The sequence below is a fragment of the Tenrec ecaudatus genome, chromosome 10 (assembly GCF_050624435.1).
Source record: "Tenrec ecaudatus isolate mTenEca1 chromosome 10, mTenEca1.hap1, whole genome shotgun sequence".
Classification (NCBI taxonomy): domain Eukaryota; kingdom Metazoa; phylum Chordata; class Mammalia; order Afrosoricida; family Tenrecidae; genus Tenrec; species Tenrec ecaudatus.
Window position 1 is genome coordinate 158686410 of NC_134539.1, and position 26213 is coordinate 158712622.

The 26213-nt window shown below is 47.7% G+C and overlaps 1 protein-coding gene across 4 annotated transcripts in view; it reads left to right on the plus strand.

Moving 5' to 3' along the window:
• TBCD (tubulin folding cofactor D) overlaps positions 1 to 26213 on the plus strand; it is a 131815-nt gene that overhangs the window by 13127 nt on the left and 92475 nt on the right. For all 4 annotated transcript variants that reach the window (XM_075562436.1, XM_075562438.1, XM_075562435.1 and 1 more), the window contains exons 5-10: positions 2512 to 2613; positions 3867 to 4013; positions 5948 to 6003; positions 11151 to 11283; positions 17673 to 17718; positions 19238 to 19370. In XM_075562436.1, coding sequence (XP_075418551.1) covers positions 2512 to 2613; positions 3867 to 4013; positions 5948 to 6003; positions 11151 to 11283; positions 17673 to 17718; positions 19238 to 19370 — 617 coding nt within the window. The remainder of the gene's footprint in view (positions 1 to 2511; positions 2614 to 3866; positions 4014 to 5947; positions 6004 to 11150; positions 11284 to 17672; positions 17719 to 19237; positions 19371 to 26213) is intronic.

The following is a 26213-nucleotide window of genomic DNA, read 5'->3' on the forward strand; positions in this document are numbered from 1 at the left end:
CTTGACTGCATGATTTGGCTCTATTTATTTATGTGAGTTGGCCTTTTCCCACATAAAGATCATTAAGTCCAAGTACTGCTCCACCATGACTGATGATCACGTGGAAGTGTGCTTGAGGCTGACGTCAGCAGCTACTGTCTGGACTATGCATCCCTGGCTCATTCCATTCAGGGCAAGTTATCAGAGTAAACTCAGGTAATAACAAAAAAATGTACATAGTCAGTTGTGTTGTGTTGTGCAATATGGACTCATGGGGTTATGCAAGGTACATAAACATACATTGTACATATAAAGAATTCTCAATGCATTTATGAATAAATGTAATAAATAAAAATAAATATATCTTTTGCATTTTTTTGTGGTTGGTAGATCATTTTATAAGTAGCTCACATGCTGAAAAGGTGTGAGCTCTCTTGTAGTAGACCATGTGATTTTCTGATTCAGAATGGCCCAAACATGTCCATTTCAGCTCACTACAACCAGGATATTAATTTTTATGTGTTTAATTTTTCATGGTTTAGTTTTTCATGATTTCTAAATTCTCTAGATTCATACAAAGGGGTACTCAAAAAAAAAGATTTTTTTCCCCCCCAAGAGCTATGTATTTAAATGTTTTTACAAAACACCTATCACCTTCAGAATACTCTCCATTACACTTAATACATTTGTCAAATCTGCGATTCCATTCTTGTGGTTAGCAGCCCAGTGCATAACCACTGCTTCACCATGGCTCCTCCCAACGATTCCATTCTTGGCAACATTTTTCAAACTCCTCTGTTTGAATGCCGACAGCACCTCCCCCTTATTTTTCTTCACTTATTCTGTGTCAAATGGCTGCCCCTCTTTGAGGAAACAAAAAGTCACATGGCAGGGGGGTCAGGTGAGTAAGGTGCACGGGGCAAGAGAGGCATGCTGTATTTTACCAAAAACTGGTGCATTGAGTTGGCTGCATGAGCAGGTGCATTGTCATGGTGACAAAACCAGTCCCCCATCTGCCACAAATCAGGCCTTTTTTTGTTGCACAAATCTTTTTATTACACAATCTTTTCAGAACCTCTAAATAGAAAGCAAACCACAAACACACTATCAAAGCCTGTGAGCGTCCTCTTGATCTTTGGTTTCCCTTGACAATCTTTTCTTGGGTGAGGTGAAGATGGCATGTGCCACTGGCGTGGTTGATGTTGCTTTCGGGTCGGAGGAATAGCACCATGTCACCAGGAATGACCATGGGGGAAAGTGTGGGCCACTTTGGAGTTGTTCTTTGGAAGCATGACAGTTTCCAGTTGACGATCTTTTCCCTGGTGAGTAAGAATCCGAGGCACAAATTTTGCAGCGATCCTCCTCATTCCCAAATCTTCCATTGAATCCAGCTCCAAGATAGTCAAGAAAATTTCCCCATCTCTTCAAGGGGCCGTTGTTGGTCTTTGAGCACAAGTCCACGCATTTTGTCCATATTTTTGTTTGGTAAATTGATGGACATCCAGAATGAGATTTGTTATCTCTCAATATTTCACCTTTTTTAAATGAGAAAGTCACTTGTACACTTAATTTTTTTCCAATAGTGCTATCTTTGTAAGCTGTGTTAAACATCACAGCAGTTCCTGCAGCATTTTTTCTGAGCAGGAAATGAAATTTCGTGGCCACACACTATTCTCTTTAAACTGGCCATCACAGAAAAATGTTTGAGTGAAACTGCTTTTATGAAAAAAACAAAAACAAAAACAGTGACCAGAGAGAACCACCTCAGGTGACACCCCTGGTGCACTAAGAGGGAGTTGCTCAGTGCGCCTCTAGTGGAGTGGATTGGGGGTGGAATGTGTATTATGAAAGCTCCACTTTGCCCAGTGCAATTCCGGTTCTTTGGGGGTACCCCTTGTACTTTGTACATTTATTATTAGATTTTTGCACCTGTCTCTTCTCAGTTTGACTTGTGCCCCATCAGCAAATGAAGATCCTCAAGGCTTCATTCCCACAGACTTTCCTCCATTCACGTCACCGTGGTGAACCTTGAGAAAGCAGCTCCCTTCAGTCACACTTCAGGTTGCTTCTGCCCTAAGGTGCCCACCCTCTGGCACCAGTTCTGACAGTGTTCTGCGTCCATTCATCAGGCCTTCACTACCTGACACTGTCTCCATGCTCTGCATAAGGTTTTCAGCAGCTCCCTCCTCCCAGATGGACAGCGGATTCCTTCTGTGTGGTCTGCACAGTCTGGAAGCTCCACGGAGACCTTTTCCCCTTGGGTGACCCTGCTGGCATTTGAAAGAAATACCAGTGACCCAGCTTCTAGCATCACAGTAACACACAGGCCACCACAGCATGACAAACTGACAGATATGTGGTGGGATGGATTGGAAGATTTTAACTCAATGTTCCTTTAGTTTTACTAGGTTGTATTCCTGTACCATGATGTCATTAACAATTACTGAGTGGCTTTTATGATGGTTTTTGATGTGTAGAGGAAAAAATACATTGCTACTGTATTTTTATAATATGAATGTTTTCATTTGATAGGTTCGCGGATATAAAATATTTCTTCGTCTGTTTCCTCACGAAGTTGCTGATGTGCAACCTGTGTTAGATATGTTTGCCAATCAGAATCCTAAAGACCATGAAGTGAGTGAGTGTTCTCCCCTTGTGGGTCTGTCCCTGCTCCTGTTCCTCCAGTCAGTCATCTCCTCACTGGCAACTCCATCTTTCCGTTCTCAGTTTTCCCTCAGGCTGTTTTGTTACCACTCCTCCACTTTTCTTTTATTCTCATAAGTAAAAACTTACCCTCTTATGTGTGTTGCTCCATTTTTTGCCCCTATTAAGAAAGGCCCTGATTAAAGGGAAGAATTGGTGATAAATCAGTCAATATCCAGGGTATTTCCACCAATTCCATGTGGGTGTTGGGCATAAACTGTGCTGCTTGGACTCCTGGGTACAGTGCCCTGCTCTTGTCATGTAGGGAATGGGGTCCCTTCCGAGAGCCAGGTGTCCAGATGCCAGCCTGGGGCCACCTGTGTATGAGGCCTTTCTGGGTAGCAGTCTCAGCCCTGCATGCTGTGACCCCTTTTTGCAGTCATGTGCTCATGACCCAACTCCTAGTGAGCTGCTTCCGAATTTAATCAGACTGTGAGAATTCCCACCTCCTTTCTGTGATAAATGTACTTCATTCCTTTCTGTTTTTAAGGTCTCCCCTATGGTTTGATTCCAGGGACACACTAGAATCTTGTCTTAGTATACTAAAAATGACTCTTGACCAAAATTGAGACTGTTGTGTTTAAAAATTTAAAAAAAATTTTTAATTAAAAAAATTACATTTTTTTTTTGTGTGTGAGACTTTGTTTTCTCTATTTGGAGGCCTTTGTAACTTGTTTTCTCCATTTTTGTATATTCTTGACATTCTATGACTGGGACTGCATGTCCAGGAAGGAGAAACTCTTCTGACAGATTGTGATTTTTCCCATGTTCACTTCTGATGTTCCCCTTGTCTGCTTTGTCAGTGCCCTTGAGAGGGTTTGGTGGCTTGGGCAGTTTCAGGGATGGGGTGTGTATTGAGAAACTATCATGGTTGATTGGGCTAAGTGTAGGACTGCAAATTGCAAGGTCAATAGTTCATATCTACCCATTGTGCCTCAGGAGAACAATGAGGTTGTCTGCTCTTAAAAAGACTTAGTGCCTCAGAAACCCTGTGGAGCAGTTCTAGTCTGTCCTATTGGTTCTTTACAAGTTGGGCTGACTTGATGGCAGTGGGCTCCTGAGTGGACTTGAGAGGCTGGCAGCACTGTGGCTAGGATGTGGCAGTTACCTATGCAGTCTTTCTAAATCACATCAAAAGATATTTATGTGCTTACCTGTTGCTTGCTTTTAACCCTAATCTTTAGACTTGGGAGACCCGCTATATGCTGTTATTGTGGCTCTCTGTTACCTGCCTGATCCCTTTCGATTTATCACGGCTTGACGGGAACCTCACCACCCAACTGGGGCCGGCACGGATGTCCATAATGGATCGTATTCTCCAAATCTCAGAGGTAGAGTCAGTGCGCTTTTCTCACCTGCCTGGATGTCAGGGTTTAATATCCAGGGAAACTTTTGACCTTTCTAGACTTCACTATCTGCTTCTCATCTTCAGCTAAGAAGAGTCCTGTCCTATGGTTTATTTTGAAAGCATGATGGTTCATGCAAGACTGGGCTGATCACCCTAGAGGAATGCCATCTCTCTGTAGACATGCAGATCCTCTGTTGTGATGTACAAGTGGTTTTAGGGGCTATGCAGGAGGGATCTGTTTTATATTTATTTTTTAACAGTTTTATTAACACTTTATCCATGTCATACAATTAAATTTAATTTTTAACATCGAATAAGCTATGTGTAATAATTGCAGGAAGACTAGAAAGCAAAGAAGCAAGACATAATAAACTGAACTTTCCCAAATTGCAATGCTAAGAGATAACAGTGATATACTTTTTTCAAACCTTTCCTTCTGAAAACTTTCCTTCTGTATAAACAGCTTACTGCATCAATTGCCTGTTGCATAAAGCCCCCCAAATTTTGTGACTTAGCACGGCACACACTTTGCACCTTAAACTCTTGGAATCTGGAGGCTGGGGCTGTTTTAGGGGTTCCTCTGCTGAGAGTTCCCATAAGCTGCACACTGCCCTCTGCTGGCGGGATTCCACTCTTCCAGGGCTGTTGATGAGGTTTCTCAGCTTCCTAGGGCTGGAGGCTGTCATTGCCACATGACCTCTCTACATGGAAACTCAGTTCCTTAAAGCCAGCAAGAGAGTGAGTGCTGCTGAGACAGAAGTTACATCCTTAGGCAAGCTAGTCATGGGAGTGACACCCTACCCCTTTGCCAAGCCCTGTTGGTAGAAACAGGTCATTGTGTCTGCCCCTACACAGAGCAGGCTACACAGACTACGAGCACTGGGCGTGGGATCAAGGGTCTCCTAGAATCTGCACCCACACTTATCATGGTAAGTGCTTATTGAATACCTGGTGTATGGCAGGCCCTATTCTATAAAAGACTTTTCATATGTTGCTCACTTAGGAGGTTGCGAATTATATTTATATCCATTTTAATGAGAAGACAGGCATAAAAGAAACAAATGGTTCGCTTTGACCATAAATGGCAGGATTAGGTTGGAGTCCAGGCAGTCTGGTTCTGAAGCGGGTGCTGTCCCACACAAGCATTTACAAGATGGGCTTGTGGCTTGGTGCTCTGTGTTCCGTATCCCCTTTCGCAGTGCTTTGTCCTTCTCTGTCTTGTTAGCAAGTAGATTTCAGCTCGTCCTTTTCATTGCAAAAGGCGGTCCCCCTGCAGAAATGTTTGACATATCTCTTAGCGGTGGATGGTTCCTGATTTGTTCTGTGGGTAGCAGTGTGCTGACCAACATTCCTGGTCTGGTCGGTGGGATTACCAGGTCCCAGGGAGCCTGGCCTTTACAGGGTTGGTGCTGAGCCTGTCACTCTACTCCAGAGAAGACCCTTATAGAAATGAGCAATGGAGAGCTCTTAAAAAAGCTTGGGCCTTTGTACCACATGAAGGTCCTTCCATTTGCAGAGTCACTCCTAGTGCTCTAAGCACTAATGTGCTCTTGGTCTCAGTATGGGTGGATCTGGTGCGACGGGTTCCCTTGAGCCCAGTGCTGACTTGATGTGGCCAAGGGCCTATGCAGTTCTGTGGCCTTTCTTGACACTTGATGACCAATGTGAGCTTTTCATTTCCAACTTCATCTTATGCTTTAAGGGCAAGTGATGTAGCCTTGCCTAGAGTGGGCTTGTCCCTGGGGAAGTATAACATTCAGTTCAAGTGCCGCTTGGAGTTAAGCTTATGGGTCTGGCTCTGCGATGGGGTTGGGGCATTGCTTGTAGCCCGCTCGACCTAGACCTGTGTGTGTGGGGTCTTGCTTGGGTTTCCCATCCAGGCTGGGGTGGCATGCATCTTTCTCCTTTGTTTTTCAGTCCTATTTGGTCGTCAGCGACAAGGCCCGAGATGCAGCTGCTGTCCTTGTGTCCAAGTGAGTTGAAGACAGCCTCTGCACCTTCAGATTGGGCTTGGCTGTGGGGCTCTTGTAGGGTGGGGGCAGGGTACATGGTTTCTGAGAAGGTGGTATCTGTGTGTGGGCATCATGTGCGTGTTGTGTGTGAGTCCGTAGAGGGAAGACACAGCAGTGGTCCTGGTGCTGTCTGCATGAGTTTCTGTGCACTGCTGTCCTTTGAGACCACTTGGTGCCACCAGGCAAGAAAGGTATCCAGCTGGGACTAGCTGCCATTGGGGCAAGTGGACGCTTGCAGGAGTCACCTACAGACTGTGCCAGGAACAGTTCCTTACTCAGCGGTCTTACTTGCACTTGGGGACTGGATTACTGTAATGTTCACTGGTTCTCGAGCTGTGCCTGCTATCTTCAGAGAGCTGGCCATAGGACAGGCTGCTGCGTGGGAGATGACTGGGGTGTCTGTTTCTTGAAATGTAGAGACTCATGTTATTTTTGCGTATAATTTAAATATGTGTTTAGTCTAATAAACTATATGGTTTGAAATTGTTCTTTTCTCTGTTTCTGAAAGTTTCAATCTGGCCATGAAAACTTTCGGACATTGTCAGTAGGGAAATGGGCAGCATCTCATTCAGGGTCACCCTGTACTTAGGCTCAGGTACAGGGTTCACCTGGATGAGGAGAAACCCCTGGACAGAGGCTCCTTAGGATTTTGTTAGGGCTTAAAAAATGACGGGTTTCTTTCTGATTATAAGAGGTGTCATACAAGGGAGTTTGAAAAAGCTCATGAACAAATGGAATTAAAAGATAATGCAATTTTCCCCCTAGAACTCTTTGAAGCCTCTTTGTGTGTATTTTAGAAAATGAGACAAGCCTGAAGACCAACTAAAAGTCCACATGCCTTTTCCTTATCCAGAGGCGAGACTCCTTTGGCATTGTGGTTTTGTGCCTGCTGGGTGTCATGCATGCATGTGTTGTGTGTGCTATGTTTCTATGTGTGTCATGTTTGTGTGCCACATCTTTGTATGTGGTGTGTTGTTCACACACACACACCATGGCTTTGTTCAGTTCTTGTAAGTGCCAGAGGTGTGACTTTGGCGCTGTAGTGTGAACTGCTGTGTGTGTGTGTGTGTGTGTGTGTGTGTGTGTTTGCCTACTTGTGTGAACATACTGCCGTCTCACCAGTCCCCCTGTTGGCCATTTGTAACTCTCTTAATTCATCATGAAAACAGCACTGCCTGGAGCATCTGCGTACAACGTTGTGCCTGCCGGCTGCCTGCTAGATGGATTCTCTGAAGTGGAGAGGGCTTTTTTGTGTGTGTGGTCTGAATGCGATTACCAGAAAACTGGAACCAATTCAAAGTCCCCTTTCCCCTGTATTTACTAACACTGGCTGTGGTCTTATAAATAGGTCTGCAATTTTTTTTCAATGGAACACCTGCTTTTATTATGTGCTTATGATTTTTACCAGCAGCAATGCTGGTTTGGTAAGAGTCCTGCTGAGCTTGCTTGGTGAGGCATCCAGCTAGGGGACAGGAGAGGTGTCCTGCAGGATTGTGGTTGAGCTGCTACAGTGCCTTCTTGTGGTCCAACGAGAAGTTGCATGCTTGATTATGGCCACAGCCTTGTCGCCTTGCCTGTGTGGCATCCCAGCCCTTCACTTCAGCAGCATGCTGATTGCAGAGTGTTTGCAGAGAGCAGGCTTCTTCAGGATCACACTGTGCCTGCCCCAGTCTGCCCTCACTCTCAGTCGTGTCTCCAGTGGCAGCTGGTCCAAGTAAGGTTCTGGGGCTGAAGCGCATGTCGTTGTCTGCACTGGTGTCTCAGATACTGCAGAGCTTCCTGTGCCTCTGATGAAGCCCTGTGGCCATGGGCCTTTCCACTGGTCATTCAGTGTGGGGAAGGCACTGACTGCCCTTTAATTGTGGATTGCTAATAGTTGTGTTATGTTTTAAGGGCATTATAGATGGTAGTGGCAAGATCACTTTTCATTTTAGGAAGGTGACAGTTCTTATAAGCATAGAAACTCTTCAATAGAAGAGCGTGCATTGATTCTTACATCCTTGTACCATGCTTATTTATTCTATGTCCTGAGCAAATGATTTAGAAGCTGGACTATGTGAAGAATGATGTGAGACTTGGACTTGAAGCACTTACTGATGAAGATCAAGGACTTCAGCCTTCAGTGTGGCTTTCACTTCAACATAAAGAAAATAGAAACCCCCATAGCTGGACCAGTACACAACTTCATGATGAACGAGAGAAGCTTGAATTGCCAAGGAATTAATTTTCTTTGGCTCCACAATCAGCGTCCATGCATCAGAATCAAATGACATATATAATTGGATAAATTTACTGCAAAAGACATCTTTACAGTGTTAGAAAGCAAAGATGTCACTCTGAGGACCAAGGTGCACCTGACCCAAGTAATGATATTTCCACTCACTTCATATACATAAGAAAGCTGGCCAGTGAATGTGGAAGACCAAAGAATTCATGTCTTTGAATTACGGTATTGGCAAAGAATATTGAATTACCCTGGTCTGCCAGAAGAACCAGCCATTTTGTTTATGAAGAAGTACAGCCAGAATGCTCCTTAAAAGCGTGGATGGTGAGATTTAGGCAGATATGCTTTGGACATGTTACCAGGAGGGATCAGTCCCTGGAGAAGGACATCATGCTTGGTGAAACGGGGCCTCAGTGGAGAGAGGAGTGGAGGCTTCAGTGAAATGATGGGCACAGTGGCTGCAGCAGTGGGCTCAAGCACAGCAGGTGTGAGGGTGCACGACTAGGCAGTGTTCCCTGTGAGTTGGAACCGGTTCAGTGGCACTTGATATTCTTATAACGTTAAATTCTAGAAAGGAAGGTATTTCTTTTAATTGTAAAAGTCAAGATCTGGTGCTGGGAAGGCGCGGGTTAGGACGAGCCTGAGACCGCCCGCCTGCGAGGCTTCTTGGCTCTGGGGACGCCGGGTCTGAGCGACGCTTGCTCCCTAAAGAGAACGTAGCTGTACCCCGAAGGACCAGGGCCCCGGGCCTAACAAGTTTTAATAATGGTCAAGGCCCTGCTGCCCGAAACGTACCCCGCAAGGCTCTCACTGGACGAAATGCTGAGTTGGGAATGGGGAGGCCGTGTGGTTACTCGCCTCTGAAAGAACCACACATCCGGCGGGAAGCCTAAGGAGCTCTGTCCTGGTGCAACCCCCTGAATTCCTGATGGTGAGAGGATGTGGCTCCTGGACCCATCCAGGAAAGGTGGCGAAGTTTGCAGTCTGCTGCCGGGTCCTGACTCTACTCCTGCAGGCCCTGTTCAGTGCCGTCATCCCAGATCACTACGCTGAAGCCTTCTCCCCTCCTCGCCTGGCCCCCTCAAGCTCCTTGGACCTACTTGTAGAATTTCTTCTGGGTGGCCTGTCTCATTGGGATGCTGAGCACTTCCTGTTCATTGCCGAGCATGGCTACCTGTATGAACACAACTTTGCCTTCTTCCCCGGTTTCCCTTTGGCTCTGCTGATGGGGACGTAACTGTTGCTGAGACCCCTACAAGCCGTACTGAGCCTACGGAGTTGCTTGCTAATTTCAGTGGCATTACTGAACTCCTTGTTCTGTGTGCTGGCAGCAGTGGCACTTCATGACCTGAGCTGTCAGGTTTTGCATAGTTCCCGCCAGGCGTTCTATACAGCGCTGCTCTTCTGCCTCAGCCCTGCCAATGTCTTCCTGGCAGCTAGTTACTCAGAAGCACTGTTTGCCCTCCTGACATTCAGTGCCATGGGGCAGCTAGAGAGGAGCCAAAACTGGACCAGTGGACTCCTCTTTGCCCTTGCCACTGGGGTACGCTCCAACGGGCTGGTCAGCATTGGGTTTCTTGTGTATGCCCAGTGCCAAAGCTTTTTCTCTTCTCTCAGGGTGAAGAGTCCCCTGAGGCAGCTCATTAAACTGATAGCCTCAGTATTCCTGACAAAAAAGCTTTGTATAGAAAAGTGGAACTTCGGAATGTAGAAAATGACCTTCAAAAACCATATGGGATTCTAAAAGGATGTGTGTGTTTTATTTTTGTATGGTGACTACAGTGGATGTTGTGATGGGAACCTACTTTGGTGTTTGGGGTTGTTTCCTTGGTATAGACCACGGCATGAGGCCACTGAGCTATCAGACTGTGCTCCCAATGCTGCCCCCACACACCCCAGCTCAGTCTCAGTGCACCGGGGCCCCTCAGAGTCTGGTGAAAGGCTTGTGTTGAGACATTGGGCTTTTCAATTAGTGTTTTTGTATAGCCTTGGTTACTGGTATGTTAACTCTCTAACACTTGATATTTGTCCTGCTTTGTGAATGGACTTTTAAGATCTATGAGTTCCTGAGGGGCTGTTTTTTCTTCCGCGTGATTATTTTCTGTGAAGGGCTCTGACCTGGGGTAGTGGTGGCGGTCATGGTGACAGATGAGATGGTAGTCAGCTGTGGGGTCTTGGTAGTCAGCTGTGGGGTGGGTTACTTTCCTGTGTTCCTCATGCTGCTGCCATCAGTGGATGTTTGGTTCTATTGTGTGGGAAGAGCCTGAGTCCCTGGTGCTGAATGCGGTGGGGCTCTGTGCTGTTTCTGGGTTTGGGGTTGAGGGGCGGTCGGTGCTGCGGCTGGTGTTCATGCTGGGAGATAGGAACAGGGAGCCCCAAGTCCTGTTCCTCTGTGTGCAGTGTACTAGGAGTGAGAGGGAGGGTGTGTGCGCGTGGGTGCTGCCTGAGTTTTGGTCAGAGTGGCCCAGGGCATGCCTGAGACGTGGGGTCCAGCTCCCATGGAAGGTTTGAGTCTGGGGGAGACCACCAGCTCTGTAGAGAAGACTGTGGTGTGAGGTACAGGTGGAAGGGTCCCTGAGTGGGAGGGGGGAGGACTGGGTCTGTGTGTTTGAAAGAGACTTGCAGGTTGCTGGCGGTGCTCCGTCTCCAGATTGATGAGTGCTTTGGTTCCATGAGAGGAAGCCGGCGCAGAAAAGAAAGGCCCTTACAGAGCATGAAGTGGGTGTCAAGTGGCACTTACCACACCATACCAGCACCCGTGTCAGGGGGTCCTTGCTGTGTGCCAGTGAGGTGATGCCGGAGCTCTTGAAAGAGACCCAGTGGTTCTGTGCTGAGGCCATGGCTGAGCTGGTAGCCTGGGCTCCAAATTTCATTTCCTCGGCAGGTTTATTACACGTCCGGACGTCAAGCAGAAGAAGATGGCCGCCTTCCTGGACTGGACCCTCCGCATGCTGGCCCATTCCTCCTTTCAGACCATTGAAGGGATCATCACCATGGATGGTGTGCTTCAGGCTCTTGTGAGTGTCTGGTGGACAGTGGGGGGCTGTCACGTAGCAGGGAGAGGCAGGCCTTGGTGAGGTGCCTAGCAGGCTCTTGGGAGTGGTGTTTAGTCCTGCCTCAGTTGGACCAAGCAGGACATATCCTTTCTCCTGAGGCCAGAGGGCGGCGATGGTGATTCCAGACAGGCTCCAGGGGTCTGATGATGGTAGCATGTTACCACCAGAGGGCAGCACTGTCTGTAATTGTGGCTGAGCTGACTGGGGCACCTCCTGTTGTGAGCTGCCATCGGGTTGGTTCTGAACCCCAGGGACCCTGTATTTATACAACAGGATGAAAAGCTGCCTTTCAGCTCTGCAATGGCTCAGTGGCACAGGTCAGAGAGCTGGGGTCTCCGAGGCTGTCAGACCCTCTCATCTGCCCCTCCCCTGTACCCTCTGAGTCCTCAGCACAGCTGCTGCCTGGGCCCTGTGGTCTGCAGGCAGCCCTTCTTTACTGGAAGCCTGGGTGGTGGGGCTGCCCTCTCCTGCCTGTAGGGCTTTGCAGCTCTGTTGGTGTCACCTCTGGAGTCGTCCCCTCTGCATTCCTTTGGCTGCTGTGGCTCCTGATGAGGTGTAGGAGGCGAGAGGCTGTGTGGAAAGTGGGGCAGATGGTGTGGGAGGAGGTGGCAATGGGGTGCCAGGCCACCCTGTCTTGGAGTGGGGGCTACCTTGGCAGTTGTGGGAACCTGGGACCCATCTGTGAGGTGGAGGGCCCTGGAGCCTGTTAATTAGCATGGTGCTTGAGACTTGAAAACAATTATTTTTGAAAAGATGGCTTTTTTCTTTTTTTCTGTGGGAGGTGACTCTACCACCATCCTGGTGAACTGTGTCCAAGTTTGGCCAACATTTAGGTCTGGCCAATTTATTAAAGACTGTGATTTTCATCATAGAAAAATTTTTACGGTAGTTTCTTTCTTAGTAGAGGATCAGGAAAATAAAGCCCTTCTGTGCTTGGAGTGACCCTTGAATTCCAAGAGCAGTGAGCCTGTGGGAGCTGTGTGTCTCTTCTCTGGGACTCCAGCCTCTACTCACCCCTCCTGAGTGAGCGTCATTGAGGTTACCGATGACCAGGAGCACCAGCGTGCTTCTGTGCCCTTGTGGAGCACGCTGGCCCACTCTTCTCAGAGCTGGTGTATCTTCTAACTTTTATTATGAACTGGGTAAAGGTTTGCAGAGTAGATTATTAGCTTTACATTCAAGAAATCATACACACTTTGTTTCATCTTTCATTTGCAATCTCTTGAACGGGTCACCACTTACCCCACATCCTCCCTGTTTCCTGCCCCACTCCACCTCTGCCCACCCACTCTCAGTTTGCTCCTTGGATCTCTAATGGTTGACGAGCCTAAGGTGTGTTCCCCCCCCTAGGGTTCCTGTGCTCGAGAGCTGTTTTCAGGGATTGTGACTCTTTTGAACAGAATAAAACCAGCCAGTGCTGGGGAAGTGCAGATGAAAGAGAAAGAAGGAAGAAATTCTCCCAAAGTAGCACCCCCCCCACTGCCACCACCACCACCACCACTGCTACCGCCACCGCCCCAGCACCTCAGAACTGAGACCTGCAGACACAGCACCTGAAATCGGCCCTGCACCCCACTGTGTGGTGAGGCCTGGCCTGAGGCCATCTCCGGTGTGGAGGCTGGCTGAGTCAGGCGCTTCCTTTTCCTCTTTGGGGGGCAGAGGAGCGCGATTTCACCACAGCCTGTCAGACCTGAGCTGCAGAGGCGGTGCCTCGTGCGTGACGAAACTCGCAGGTGCTTTGAGCTGGAGGGTTTCGTCTGCTTCCTTTGATGCCCTTGGCTTCGTCTTTATCCACCTGTTCATTAGTGTGGGCGACCCAGGTGAGCTCTTAACAAGTAGCATCGAAACCAGGCCTTTCTCAGTTTGATTGCCCTTGAAGCCAAGCCCTGCCCTTGTGGTGGTGATCCCCGACTGCAAGGAGGGAGCTAGTGTGTGCCAACATCTCTTTCTGAAGGCCTCACATGGGGATTTTGAAACCTTCTGGTTTCTTGTCAGTTGGCCATTAATGAGAGCTAAGGACATCAAGGAAAGAAAAAGCCCTGTTAACAGTGGAGAAAGGACATGAAGACTCTGGCCCCCATCTCCAGTGGGATTCCTGCCGCATGTGCTGGTGATGGCGGCAGGGAGCTGTCTTGACTGGTCTTCCCATGCACACTGACGTACGGTATGGCTGGTGCACCTAGTAGCCAGCCCTGCTATTTGCTGCCTGCCTTTTCATTGTTCTCATCACTGCTCAGTGCTTTCACCTGCCGAAGGAAAGCCAGTCACACAGAGCAGTGTAAAACTAGCCCCTCTGACAGCCCAGTGTGAGTGGCTGCTGAATAAGCTGCCCACACATCAGGTAGTGTGTTCGAAAACATGCCTGGTGTCATCCACGCTGCTAGTCCAGCCTCGGTGCCCCCAGGAGGCTTTGTAGGCAAGAGCACAGCCTGGGGCACACTTTAGCAACTTCTGACTCCTCCTCGCTCTGACGCTGGGTGCCAGTGAGGCCTTGCTCCAGTTCCTCCATGGAAGGGAAGCAATAAACATGCTTTACCTCGCAACAGCGGGGCACTAATTAGGGTGCAAGACGCCCTATAAAGATGAAAAGGAATGAGCTAAGTCCTCAGAACTTTTCTTGGCAGCCATGGCCCTCTTCCCTATGACTTTGGGCCATGGCCTGCCCTGTACCTCACTAGGGCTTAGTGTGGCCTGATCACAGGTTGTCCACACCTCCTTGGCTGTGACTGAACTGGGGGTGGGGAGCTGTTGGGGAGGAAGTATGGTGAGAATACTGGGACACACTCCTCAGAGAGAGTGTTTGGTGCACATTCTTGTGCTTTTGTGCAGCTAGGCGAAAGGAGTGCTGAGATAATGTCGATTCCTTTCCTTCTTGGGCTGGACACAGGTGTTGAGAGCTAGCCCGATGTGTTCTTATCCAGCCAACGCGGTGACTTCCATGGACAGGCAGTGCTGTGGCATGAGTTCTTTGAAGTTTGTGCTCTGAGGCACACTAGTTTCCCTCCTTAACTCCTGCCGTGGTCACATAATCGGGTCACCAGGTGTCTGCATTTGCCCACCTCTGTTGGTGGCTTGTCCTCAGAGTACCTCTGTGGCTGTGCTTGTGGGTGTTCTCCCACTGAAATAGTTTGAGGAAAATAGGGGAGGTCTGTTCCTCTCTCTGGGGTTTATAATGACTTGTCTTCCTGACTGAGGAGGACTGTGTGCACACTGCTGCTCTGACAGGGTTACAGGCGTGCACCCTCCTCTGTCCTGAGAGCCTGTGGGTGTCTGAGACCCTGAGTCCCCAGTGGGCACTGCTCTGGGGTGGCTGGTGGGAGGGCCTTTCTCCCAGTTGGGTGGGGCTGCATGTCTTGGCCCTGACAGGACAGTGCCTTCAGGGAGCCTTAAACCAGCACCTCCTACATGGCAGCCAAACTCGCTCCGTCGCCAGACAGGCTGGAGAATATGCCCTGGAGAGGAGAAGTGGCTTTGCACACTGGGATACCTGGGCTCGGGTGGGGAACCTGCCAGGTGTTCTGGGAGGCCATGGAGACACTCTTCCTGTTTGTACCTCATCCTGGGTTATTTCCTAAAACAACAAAAACAGACCTGACCATTGTCTGTCAGTAGTTCTGTGGCAGGATTGTCTCTCCTGTGTAAGTGGTATCAATGCGTGTACTAAGCATACACTTCTCAGCAGACTGCTTTAAGCTGGGTCTTGCATGTAGGGTGAAATTCACATCCCTCTTACCACTCACTCTCTGAGACCTGCCATTTCCTCTCCACTCCTCTCCGGGTTCTAGGCCTGCTTGTTCCAATGCATGTGTCCTAGGCTGGGAGGCAGTGGGAACAGGCCTTGCTTGTGGGAAACAAACCTATGGCCTTGTCTTTGCGGGCTCTGCTCCTTCCGTCTCGACCCTTTCCCCTTGCAAGCCCATTACCAGGAGGCAGTGCCCTGGAGTGTTTCCTGGGACCCAGCGTCCCTGCCAGATCCTTCTGGAGATCCCTGCAGGAACAGCTTCTTTGTCAGGGTTGGGGGAAAATGTGTGCCCATAAAACATGTTCTCCTCAGCCCAAACTGTGTGTATGGCCTGCCTGGGCTACTCTGTGCTCTGTGGGTGGGGTTCCCAAGCCAGTTGGTAGGTCTAGGCCTGAGAATAAGAAGAGAAGCTTCCTTTCCTTCATGGGATGTGTCTCTGCCCAGGCTGTGCTCATCATCACAATGCTGTGGTTTTACACTTCATGAGGAATTTGGAAGATATTTAGTTAGTGGATGAGACCAAGAGCCACTTGCTGACACCCCCACCCCCCACCCCAATCCCTGGGACTCTGTCAGACTCTTACCAGCCTTACATGGGCAGCTGCAAAAGCCTCCCTCGAGTTGTCACCATCAGGGTTTCCTCCATGCTGTGGCCAGTGTGCTGCTGTAAAGGTAGAATCTAATCAGGGCTTGACCACGACCACAGGTGACAGGCACCCCAGCCTGCAGTGGGAGCCTTGCAGTCCCTCACCTGGCTCCTGAGTGCAGTGCTCATGGGTTTGGTGTATGGCACCTGCCTTCTGTGGGCGGGGCAGAGGGCAGGGCTTGTCCTTGAAGAGGGATTTGTCAGAGGGGTGCAAGGCGTCTCTTCCTTACACGTAACACAATGTCCTTTCAGGATGAAGTACAGCTTTCTTCCTCAGTTCTGATGTCGTGGTCTATTTGTTTATTGTTTAGCTCCTTTCTACTTTCCTTTTGGAAAATTCTCCGCCACACCCCCCACATCAGCGGCGGGCAGTGCTGGGAGTTTAGGTGTTCAAGACAGCACAGTGAAGCCATTGGGGATGATTTGCCAGGTCCTGACAGGAGGGTGCGAGGGAAAGCACATGGCAGGCGTGTGGGCCCCACCCTGATGTCTGGGTACTGGGCAGCTGTCCGGCAGGTCCTAGGTGCCCTAATGTGTGTCGAGAGTCCAGGCTACAGTACATCTGTTGGCCCATGATTTCAAGGAGAAGTCTTGGAAGAAAGCAGAATGTGGTGTCTGTTCTTCCGAAGGTTGTGAAAATCACATGTCTGAGGGACTTTGACCAGGTGTGTGCATCATGGTGGTGGGCTGCCGAGTGTGGTGTTGATGAGGGCTCTAGCACGTGCTTTGGAGGTCTCCCCAGGCCTCTGAGCAGGCAGACCCTCAGAGCTTCCAGACTCCCTGTGATGCTGAGGTGACTCAGGCCCTGGGCCTGCGTCTCCTCTCCACTGCCCTTCTGTTCACCTGGTAGTGGCCCTGACAGCACAGCTCTGTTCCTTCTGTTGAGGGGACAGGTGGTTCCCAGGGTAGCTGGCCTGGGGGCTGTCATGTATGTGCAGCAGCAGCAGCTCTCACCTGAGAAGACTTTGTCAGCAGTAGCCTAATGTTGGTGGCTCCAGGGTGCTCTGAGTGAGGGGCGTGGGCACTGTTGTAGGAGGTGCATTTGTCCTGTGGAATTCAAGTGGCGGGAGGGCTGCCTGCTGTCAGCACTATAGTGATGCCTGATGTCCTCCTGGCTGGAGGGGTTAGATGTGTCTGTTCTAAGTTTGGAGAGTTAAGAACAGGTGGTGTGAGGGATTATATATTAGGCTGTGAATTTTGAGGTGCAAGGTTAGCGATTCAAACCCACCAGTTGTCCCTTGGGAGGTAGTTGAGCCTGTTTGCTGCTGTAAAATTGACAGCCTTGGAAACCTTAGGAAGCAGCTTTGTCTGTCATACATGGTCACTGTGAGTTAGCATGGGCTTGATGTCAGTGGGCTTGGTTTGGGCTTGTGGCCAGGTCTGTAGGTGTGATGGCAGTGCCTGCATGCGTGGGGAGGTGACTCAACCCCTGGGAATACCTGGTACCTGTGATGGTTTAGCTGAGGGTCAGTCTTTGGGGCGGGGGGTGGTCAGTCCATCACCACCTTGCTTCTGGGCTTGGACAGTGACAACCTGGGACAGCAGGGGAGGAGGGGATGTTGTGTAGCATCCATCATGTAGCCTGTGAGCCTGTCTGTTGGTCTCTGTTTTCGTGCATACCATAAAAAGTCCTGGGATTTCTTCCAGGGTCTCCTTCTGCAGATTGAGTCTTGGCCGTTATCTTGGCTCCTTGCTGGGATGCCCGATGGTGAGCTCAGTGGTCACCTCCATGGCCCAGCGCTGGTCTTGGTTGTTTCTTTGTCCCCCACTTTTGCCTGGCCTCCTGCGGAAGGCACCCCCACGGCCTCTCATAACCCCTTTCTCTGTCATGCCCTGGGCTGTTCTTTTGTGATTTAGCAATGAGTCAGGATTTCTGGAAGGTGCAGTATAATGCTCTGATCACTTATATTTTAACTTTGTCATGTATTTGTAACACTTAAAATGTATTTTTCTCATTTTTAGGCACAGATATTCAAACATGGAAAACGTGATGACTGTTTGCCATATGGTAAGGTTTATTCTGAGAGTTTGCAGGCATGCTTGTGATGGGGGGTATCTTCTGACATCTGATTTAAAGATGTCAAGATCATGGCACCCTGACACATCAGCCTAGCTCCCTCCATTCACTGATCTCTGTGTGTGATAATAGTCAGATTTTTAGTAAGTAACAGGAATTCAGGAGATTATGAAGGGTCTTGGAGTGGAGGCCAAGGTGTTTCATGCTGCCCTGATTCCATGCCCTCTGTGTTTGGCACTGGGTCACTCTTCCCCGTGGCCCTACCTCTGCCTCATTCTGAACTGTGTGTGGAGATGAGGCACGGTACCTGGGCCATGAGAACTGGCCTTCAGTCTGCGCTGTAGACAGTGACTGCATTTCTTTCTTTAAAAAAAAAAAAATTTATTAGGGGCTCCTACAACTCTTATCACAGTCCATACATACATCAATTGTGTAAATCACACTTGTACATTCATTGCCCTCATCATTCTCAAAACATTTGGTCTCCATTTAAGCCCCTGGCATCAGCTCCTCATTTTTCCCCCTCCCTCCCGCTTCCCCCTTGGTGACTGCATTTCTGTGTCCAGTCATCACTGCAGTTTTATTGTGGACATTTCAAACTTAGTTCAAGAGTGAATTGGTGTGGTGAACCCCCGCCCCCTGATTTCTATCTGAGTTTCAGAATGAATTAGTGGCAGCTAACCTTGCTTCACTGTAGCCCCTCCAGCCCCAGCATCCTGTCCTTTCAGTGTGCTCCTCTGTGAGACAGACACTGTGCTCCATCACACCCAGCACCCCCGAGTTGTGGCTGCCCATTGGCCTGCACTCTTGCTATGAGGTGCCTCCTCTGTGAATGTACAGATGCAGATCTCGAGCAGTGCATGACTTTCATGTATGGCTGTGACAACTTGGTTCTGAGGTAAAGGTGTCCAAGGAGCACAGCCAGCACCTCTGCCCACTCGCACCCCTCCCCTGGCTCAGCGACCCCTGGATGAACTCTGGGCTGTGGTCCTGTCCACATCCCAGGCCATGCTGCAGGCTTAGTCTCAGCTTCATCCTTGGCCCCCTCTTTGTCCTCCTTTGCCATATGCACCGCACCTCCAAGTCTTGTTCCTGTTCCGTCTCCAAAGGCCACGGATGTCCTCCCCTGCTTACCCTTTCCCACCCCTACCCCCCAGGCCTCTGTCCTCCTCATGTTGAGCCCCTCCTGCCTCTTTCTCTTGTGAGCCCCAGCCTACCACATTGGGCTGTGTGTGAGTCTGTGCCTCAGGTGTGGCTGTCCACCTGTCTGCATGCTATTGTTCCTTGACTCCTACCACAAACATTTTAGCTGCTCTCTTTACCTAAATGTCCACCCCTCTCAAGCACTCTGATTTCTCTTGCTGACTTTCAGATGTGCTGCTCATGTGGGGAGCACATGTGTGGGTCTGCCTAGTGTATGTGCTCTTTGAGCCCTAGATGCACATACTAATGAGGTGGTTGGCAGTTGTACGAGACCCTTCCTGCTATGCCGAGTCACGTATTGTTTCAGCCTCCACCGTTCTCAAGTGCCTCAGTGACTGCAGACTTGCAGAGAGCAACCAGACCGTCCTCCGGAAGCTTGGGGTGAAGCTTGCACAGCGGCTGGGCCTGACCTTCTTGAAACCCAAGGTGGCAAAGTGGAGGTGGGTGGAGCAAGCACAGATGTGCTCAGAGCATATCTCACTGTTGGTGTTGTGACTCGCTTGTCCCAGACGGCAGTGGCAGAGGGACTGATGTATAAAAAGGATCTCATTGTTTTGTTATTCTCAAAAGCATTTCTGGTCTGAAAGACACACTCCTTTTTTTATTTTGGTTAGATTCTTACTCTGCATCTTTTAGGTAGAATAATTCAAGCTGGAGTGATGGACCAAAAATGGATTGGTGTGTTTTATGTGATCCACATATTGTGTTTTACATTCAGATCCAAGATGGCCTCTCAACTTGTATGTCATAGAAAGGATGGGTGAGGTCATATACTTTCTTTGTTTTGTGCTTTATTCTAGTGTGCATATTGCCCCTTACAATACATTTCAACCCAGACTAGCCGTTTCAGACACCGGCCCCATCTGCCGAGTGGGTTTGTGTTGGGCAGTACAATTGAGTCCTCGATGCATTTTGTTTGTTCTGGACATTAGTGGGTGACACATGTGAGAATCTTCAATTACCACTCTGGATTTCTATATTTCTTCTTTTAGTTTTGTCAGTTTTATTCCATACATTTTGAAAACATCGTAGTAGGAGCAGACCTGTTTACAAAAACAAACAATCTCACTTCCACTGAGTCGATTCTGACTCAAAGCAACCCCATAGGACAAAGTAGACCTGCGCCTTGGGTTTCTGAGGCTGTCAATCCCTACAGGAGTAGGTCGCCTTTATCGATCTAAGATGACTTTTAATTTCATGAAAGATCTCATTTCTTATGGTAAAGTTTACTATGTCTGATGTGAACCTCAGGATCTCCTTTCACACCTGGCAGTATTTGTCTGTCAGATCTTTTCCCCCTTTATCTTGCCCTTTAGAGTTAAAGTGGGTTTTTCTTTTAGGTAGTGTATAGTTGGATTCTGCTTTTTAAAAAAAATTAGTCAGATAATTTAAAAACTGTAGTGTTGTCTATATTTAATGTAATTATTAATATGAGGGTCTTTAAGAAGTTCATGGAAAAATGGAATTGAAAGATCGCTGGCATGTGCTTGAGTCTAAGTTTACCATCTTGCTCTTTGTTTTTCTGTTGCTTCCATCTTGAATCTTAGGATTCCTTTCTCTTTATTGTATTATTTTACACTTTTATGTATTTGATTTTTGTTATGTTTTTGAGTGTCATTCTTTTAGTGGTTTTCTAGAAATTGTAAAATGCACCCATAGTAGACGCCTTACGTTAGAATTGTGCTGCATCCTGAATAATGTGAGAAATTTGAACAGTTTAACACCTTGTGCCATGACCATCTTTTTAAAAATTGTGGCAATAATTTTACTTCTCCATATGTTCTTAATCCTGTAGGACACTATTGTTAATCCTTCTTTAGCAATTAGTACTTTTTCGCCACCCCCCCCCCCCCCCAATCTCCTCTGTAACTTACATTTTCAGCATGCATCCAAGAATGAAACCTTGACATTTACACGGGCAAGCATGTCAATTTTTTTTGCAGTGGCAACACTGATATAGCACAGGAAAGTTGGATGCTTTCTCTATTGCCTTTCTTTCCTGCAGAACAGTAAAACATCGGAAAGGTTTAGCCATGCATCTAATTCATTTGCCAAAAATTTCTTGAAATTACTGCCTTTGATTTTGCTTAGTGTATGACCTAAAATAAAAAGACCTCATTCTCAAATTAAATTGTAGACTTTTAAAGCTCATAGTGATGACAGAAGTTTTCATTCTGAACAGTACATTCCACCATAATACTATGAGAACAGATAGACCACTACATTTAACACTGATCATTTGTCATGTGGGCAAACACTTCTGATTTATTCAGAGCCCAAATCCTTCTGTGATTTTGTTGATGACTCATTCCACAATGGAAACACAGACATTATATTTACAGTAGAACCTGGCACTCGACCACACCAGGACTTGACATAATTGGATTTCAATGAGAAATGTCAAGAAAATTTTGCATCGGAGCTTGAACAAAACATCTGAATCCGATCCAACGCACGTGTGATTTAAAAAAAAATCATCACAATCCATACATCCATGTGTCAAGCACACTTGTACATTTGTTGCCATCATCATTCTCAAACCATTTGCTTTCTACTTGAGCCCTTGGTATCAGCTCCTCATTTTTCCTCTTCCTCCCTGCCCCCTCCTCCCTCATAAACCCTGATTATTTAGAAATTATTATTATTTTGTCATGTCTTACACTGTCTGACGTCTCCCTTCACCCACTTTCCTGTTGTCCGTCCCCCAGGGAGGGTGTTACGTGTAGATCCTTGTAATCTGTTTCCCCTCTCGACCCCACTTTCCCTCCACCCTCTCGGTATCGCCACTCTCACCACTGATCCTGAGGGGTTCATTTGCCCTGGATTCCCTGTGTTTCCAGCTCTGATCTGTACCAGTGTACATGCTCTGGTCTAGCTGGACTTGTAAGGTAGAATTGGGATCATGATCGTGAGGAGGGGAAGCATTTAAGAACTAGAGGAAAGTTGTATGTTTCACCGTTGCTACACTGCACCCTAACTGACTCATCTCCTCCCTGCGACCCTTCTGTAAGGGGATGTCCAGTTGCCTACAGAAGGGTTTTGAGTCCCTACTCCGCACTCCCCTCATTTACAATGATATTTTTTTGTACTTTGATGCCTGCTACCTGGTCGCCTCGACATGTTGTGATCACACAGGCTGGTGTGCTTCTTCCATGTGGGCTTTGTTACTTCTCAGCTAGATGACTGCTTGTTTATCTGCAAGCCCTTAAGACCCCAGATGCTATATCTTTTGAAAGCCGGGCACCATCAGCTTTTTTTTTTTTAAATTTATTTTTATTTATTTACATTTTATTAGGGGCTCATACAACTCTTATCACAATCCATACATAAACATATACATACATCAATTGTATAAAGCACATCCGTACATGTTTTGCCCTAATCATTTTCTTTCTTTTAATCTTTTTATTGGGGCTCATAAGGCTCTTATCACAATCTGTACATACATCACATGAGCAAAGCACCCTTATACATTCGTTGCACTCGTCACTCTCATAATTCACCTTCCACTTGGGTTTTCCTGGAATCAGCTCGTTTTCCCTTTTTTTCCCCCCATCCCCCTCCCTCCCCGGACCATCAGCTTTCTTAATGTTTGCTTATGTACCTGCTTTGTCTTCAGTGATCATGTTGGGAAGGTGAGCATCATGAAATGCCAGTTTATTTTTATTTATTTATTTAAAATAGTTTTATTAGTGGCTCATACAACTCTTATCACAATCCCTACATACATCAATTGTGTACAGCACATCTGTACATTCTTTGCCCTCAGCATTCTCAAAATATTTGCTCTCCACTTAAGCCCCTGGCATCAGGTCCTCATTTTTCCCCCTCCCTCCCTACTTTTCCCTCCCTCATGAACCCTTGATAATTTATAAATTATTATTTTGTCATATCTTGCCCTTTCCGACGTCTCCCTTCACCCACTTTTCTGTTGTCCATCCCCCAGGGAGGAGGTCACATGTAGATCCTTGTAATCGGTTCCCCCTTTCCAACCCACTCTTCCTCTACACTCCCAGTATTGCCCCTCACACCACTGGTCCTGAAGGGTTCATCTGTCCTGGATTCCCTGTGTTTCCAGTTCCTATCTGTACCAGTGTACATCCTCTGGTCTAGCCAGACTTGCAAGGTAGAATTCGGATCAGGATAGTGGAGGTGGGGGTGGGGTGGGGGGGGAGGAGGAAGCATTTAGGAACTAGAGGAAAGTTGTATTTTTCATCTTTGCTACATCACACTTTGACTGGCTCGTCTCCTCCCCAGAAATGCCAGTTTTTTTGTTTTTTGTTTTAACAATTTATTGGGGCTCATACAATTCTTATATACAGTTCATACATATACATACATCAGTTGTATAAAGCACATCTGTACAGTCTTTGCCCTAATCATTTTTTCTCCTCTTTTCTTTTTTTACATTTTATTAGGGACTCATACAACTCTTATCACCATCCATACATATACATACATCAATTGTATAAAGCACATCCATACATTCCCTGCCCCAATCATTCTCAAGGCATTTGCTCTCCACTTAAGCCCCTTGCATCAGGTCCTCTTTTTTTTTTTCCCTCCCTCCCCTTTCCCTCCTCCCTCATGTGCCCTTGGTAATTTATACATTGTTATTTTGTCATATCTTGCCCTATCCGGAGTCTCCCTTCCCCCCTTCTCTGCTGTCCCTCTCCCAGGGAAGAGGTCACATGTGGATCCTTGTAATCAGTTCCCCCTTTCCAACCCACTCACCCTCCACTCTGCCAGCATCGTCCCTCACACCCTTGGTCCTGAAGGTATCATCCACCCTGGATTCCCTGTACCTCTAGCCCTCATATGTACCAGTGTACAGCCTCTGTCCTATCCAGCCCTGCAAAGTAGAATTCGGATCATGGTAGTTGGGGAGAGGAAGCATCCAGGATCTGGGGGAAAGCTGTGTTCTTCATCGGTACTACCTCACACCCTAATTAACCCATCTCCTCTCCTAAACCCCTCTATGAGGGGATCTCCATTGGCTGACACTTGGGCCTTGGGTCTCCACTCTGCACTTCCCCCTTCATTTAATATGGTATATATATACATATACATATGTACATATACACATATATACACATACATACACACACTTATATCTTTTTTTTGCATGATGCCTTATACCTGGTCCCTTGGCACCTCGTGATCGCACTGGCCGGTGTGCTTCTTCCATGTGGGCTTTTTTGCTTCTGAGCTAGATGGCCGCTTGTTCACCTTCAAGCCTTTAAGACCCCAGACACTATCTTCTTTTGATAGCCGGGCACCATCAGTTTTCTTCACCACATTTGCTTATGTACCCATTTGTCTTCAGCGATCCTATCATGGAGGTGTGCAGTCAATGATATGATTTTTTTGTTCTTTGATGCCTGGTAACTGATGCCTTTGGGACCACTTGATCACACAGGCTGGTGTGTTCTTCCATGTGGACTTTGTTGCTTCTGAGCTAGATGGCCGCTTGTTTATCTTCAAGCCTTTAAGACCCCAGTCACTATCTCTTCTGATAGCCGGGCACCATCAGCTTTCTTCACCACATTTACTTGTTCACCCACTTTGGCTCCAGCCGTTGTGTCGGGAGAGTGAGCATCATAGAGTTCCAATTTAATAAAAGAAGGTATTCATGCATTGAGGGAGTGTTTGAGTAGAGGCCCAAGGTCCTTCCGCCACCTTAATACTTGACCTATAAATATAGACACATAGATCTATTTCCCCATCCTCCTATATATATTTGCATGTACATGTCTTTGTCTAGACCTCCATGAATGCCCTTTGACTCCTAGCTCTTTCCTCCATCTCCCTTGACTTTCCTCCTGCCCTACTACCATGCTTCGTCGCCACCTGGGCTAGAGTATACCTCTTCTCTAAGCAACCTTACCCTTGATCATTTCCCACCATGCCTGCCACTCCCCCTTCTCTACCATTTGGGGTCCCATGTTTTTCCCTTGTCCCTGGGTTTGTTAACACCACTTCCTTACCCCCCCTACCCCCCCACCCCAAGTCCCCCCAGAACTGTCGGTCCCGTTGTTTTTCCTCCAGATAGTTCATCCAGCCTGTCCTATTCAGACAGACCTGTGGAGACACTAACATGCACGAAAACAAGACAGAGGTAAACAAAGCAACAGTATATAACCAGGCATCAAAACAACAAAAACAAACCACTGACAAAGAACAGAACAAAACAGTTCACAAGAGAAAAGCTTGTAGTTAGTTCAGGGATCGTTTGCTGGCCCTTAGGAGCGTTTTCCAGTCCAGTCTGTTGGGGTACCACGCCCTGGCCCCAAAGTCCACTTTCAGCATTCCCTGTGGACCTTGCCACTCCATTCCCTTGCTGTTCCGCTGCACTCCCCCAGTGATTTGCCTCGGTGTGGTGGGATCAGGTCAGGTGCAATTCCCACACTGTGTCTCTGGTGCTGTCCCCTGTATCGCCCTTAATCACTGATTGGCATCATTTCTCATAGTGGGGTCAGCCATGTTGTTCTCTCTGTGGACTGGCTGCTCTACTCAGGAACATCATCATCACAGCCTGGTGGGCCAGGCTGTGCTCCACTCTCTCCTCCTGCCCCTTCATCTTCTCCCGTGTGCTCTGATCAGATATGTTCATCTCCCGGAGCTGCAGAGTCAATGTCGTCCTTTTGAACAAATTCCTTTCGGGGGAGGGGCAGGAATCCACTTAATTTATGGTGCTGGGGCTAGCCTCCCAGACCTCTCCACTGGTTCCCTACTCCACGCCGGGATATTGCATTCAAACCTTGCGAAACTGGGTTGAAGTCTGGTCCCACTTTCCCTGTGGGGATATAAACAATACCCTCCCCTTGGGTGGATTAATGTCCCATGACCCCACTACCCTTTTCTTCCTTGTATTCATCCTTTTGTTTTCCGAAATGCCAGTTTTATAGAACAAAGTGTTCTTGCTTTGAGGGAGTACATGAGTAGAGGCCCAATGTCCATCTGCTACCTTAATAATAGACATATAAATATATGCACAGAAATCTATTTCCTCCTCATCATATATAAATAAATTTACAGATGCATATGCCTATATTTAGACCTTTATAAATGCCCTTTGCCTCCTAGTTCCTTCCTCTATTTTCTTTTACTTTCCTCTTGTCCCACTATCATGTTCAGCCATCTTTTGGTTTTCAGTATTTCCTCTCAGTTGCATTACCCAGGATCAAGCCCTACCAGGCCTCCTACACCCTCATCGCCATCGATTTTAGATCACTAGTTGTTCCCTTGTCCACTTCCCTTCCCCTGCCTCCCCTTTCCCAAGA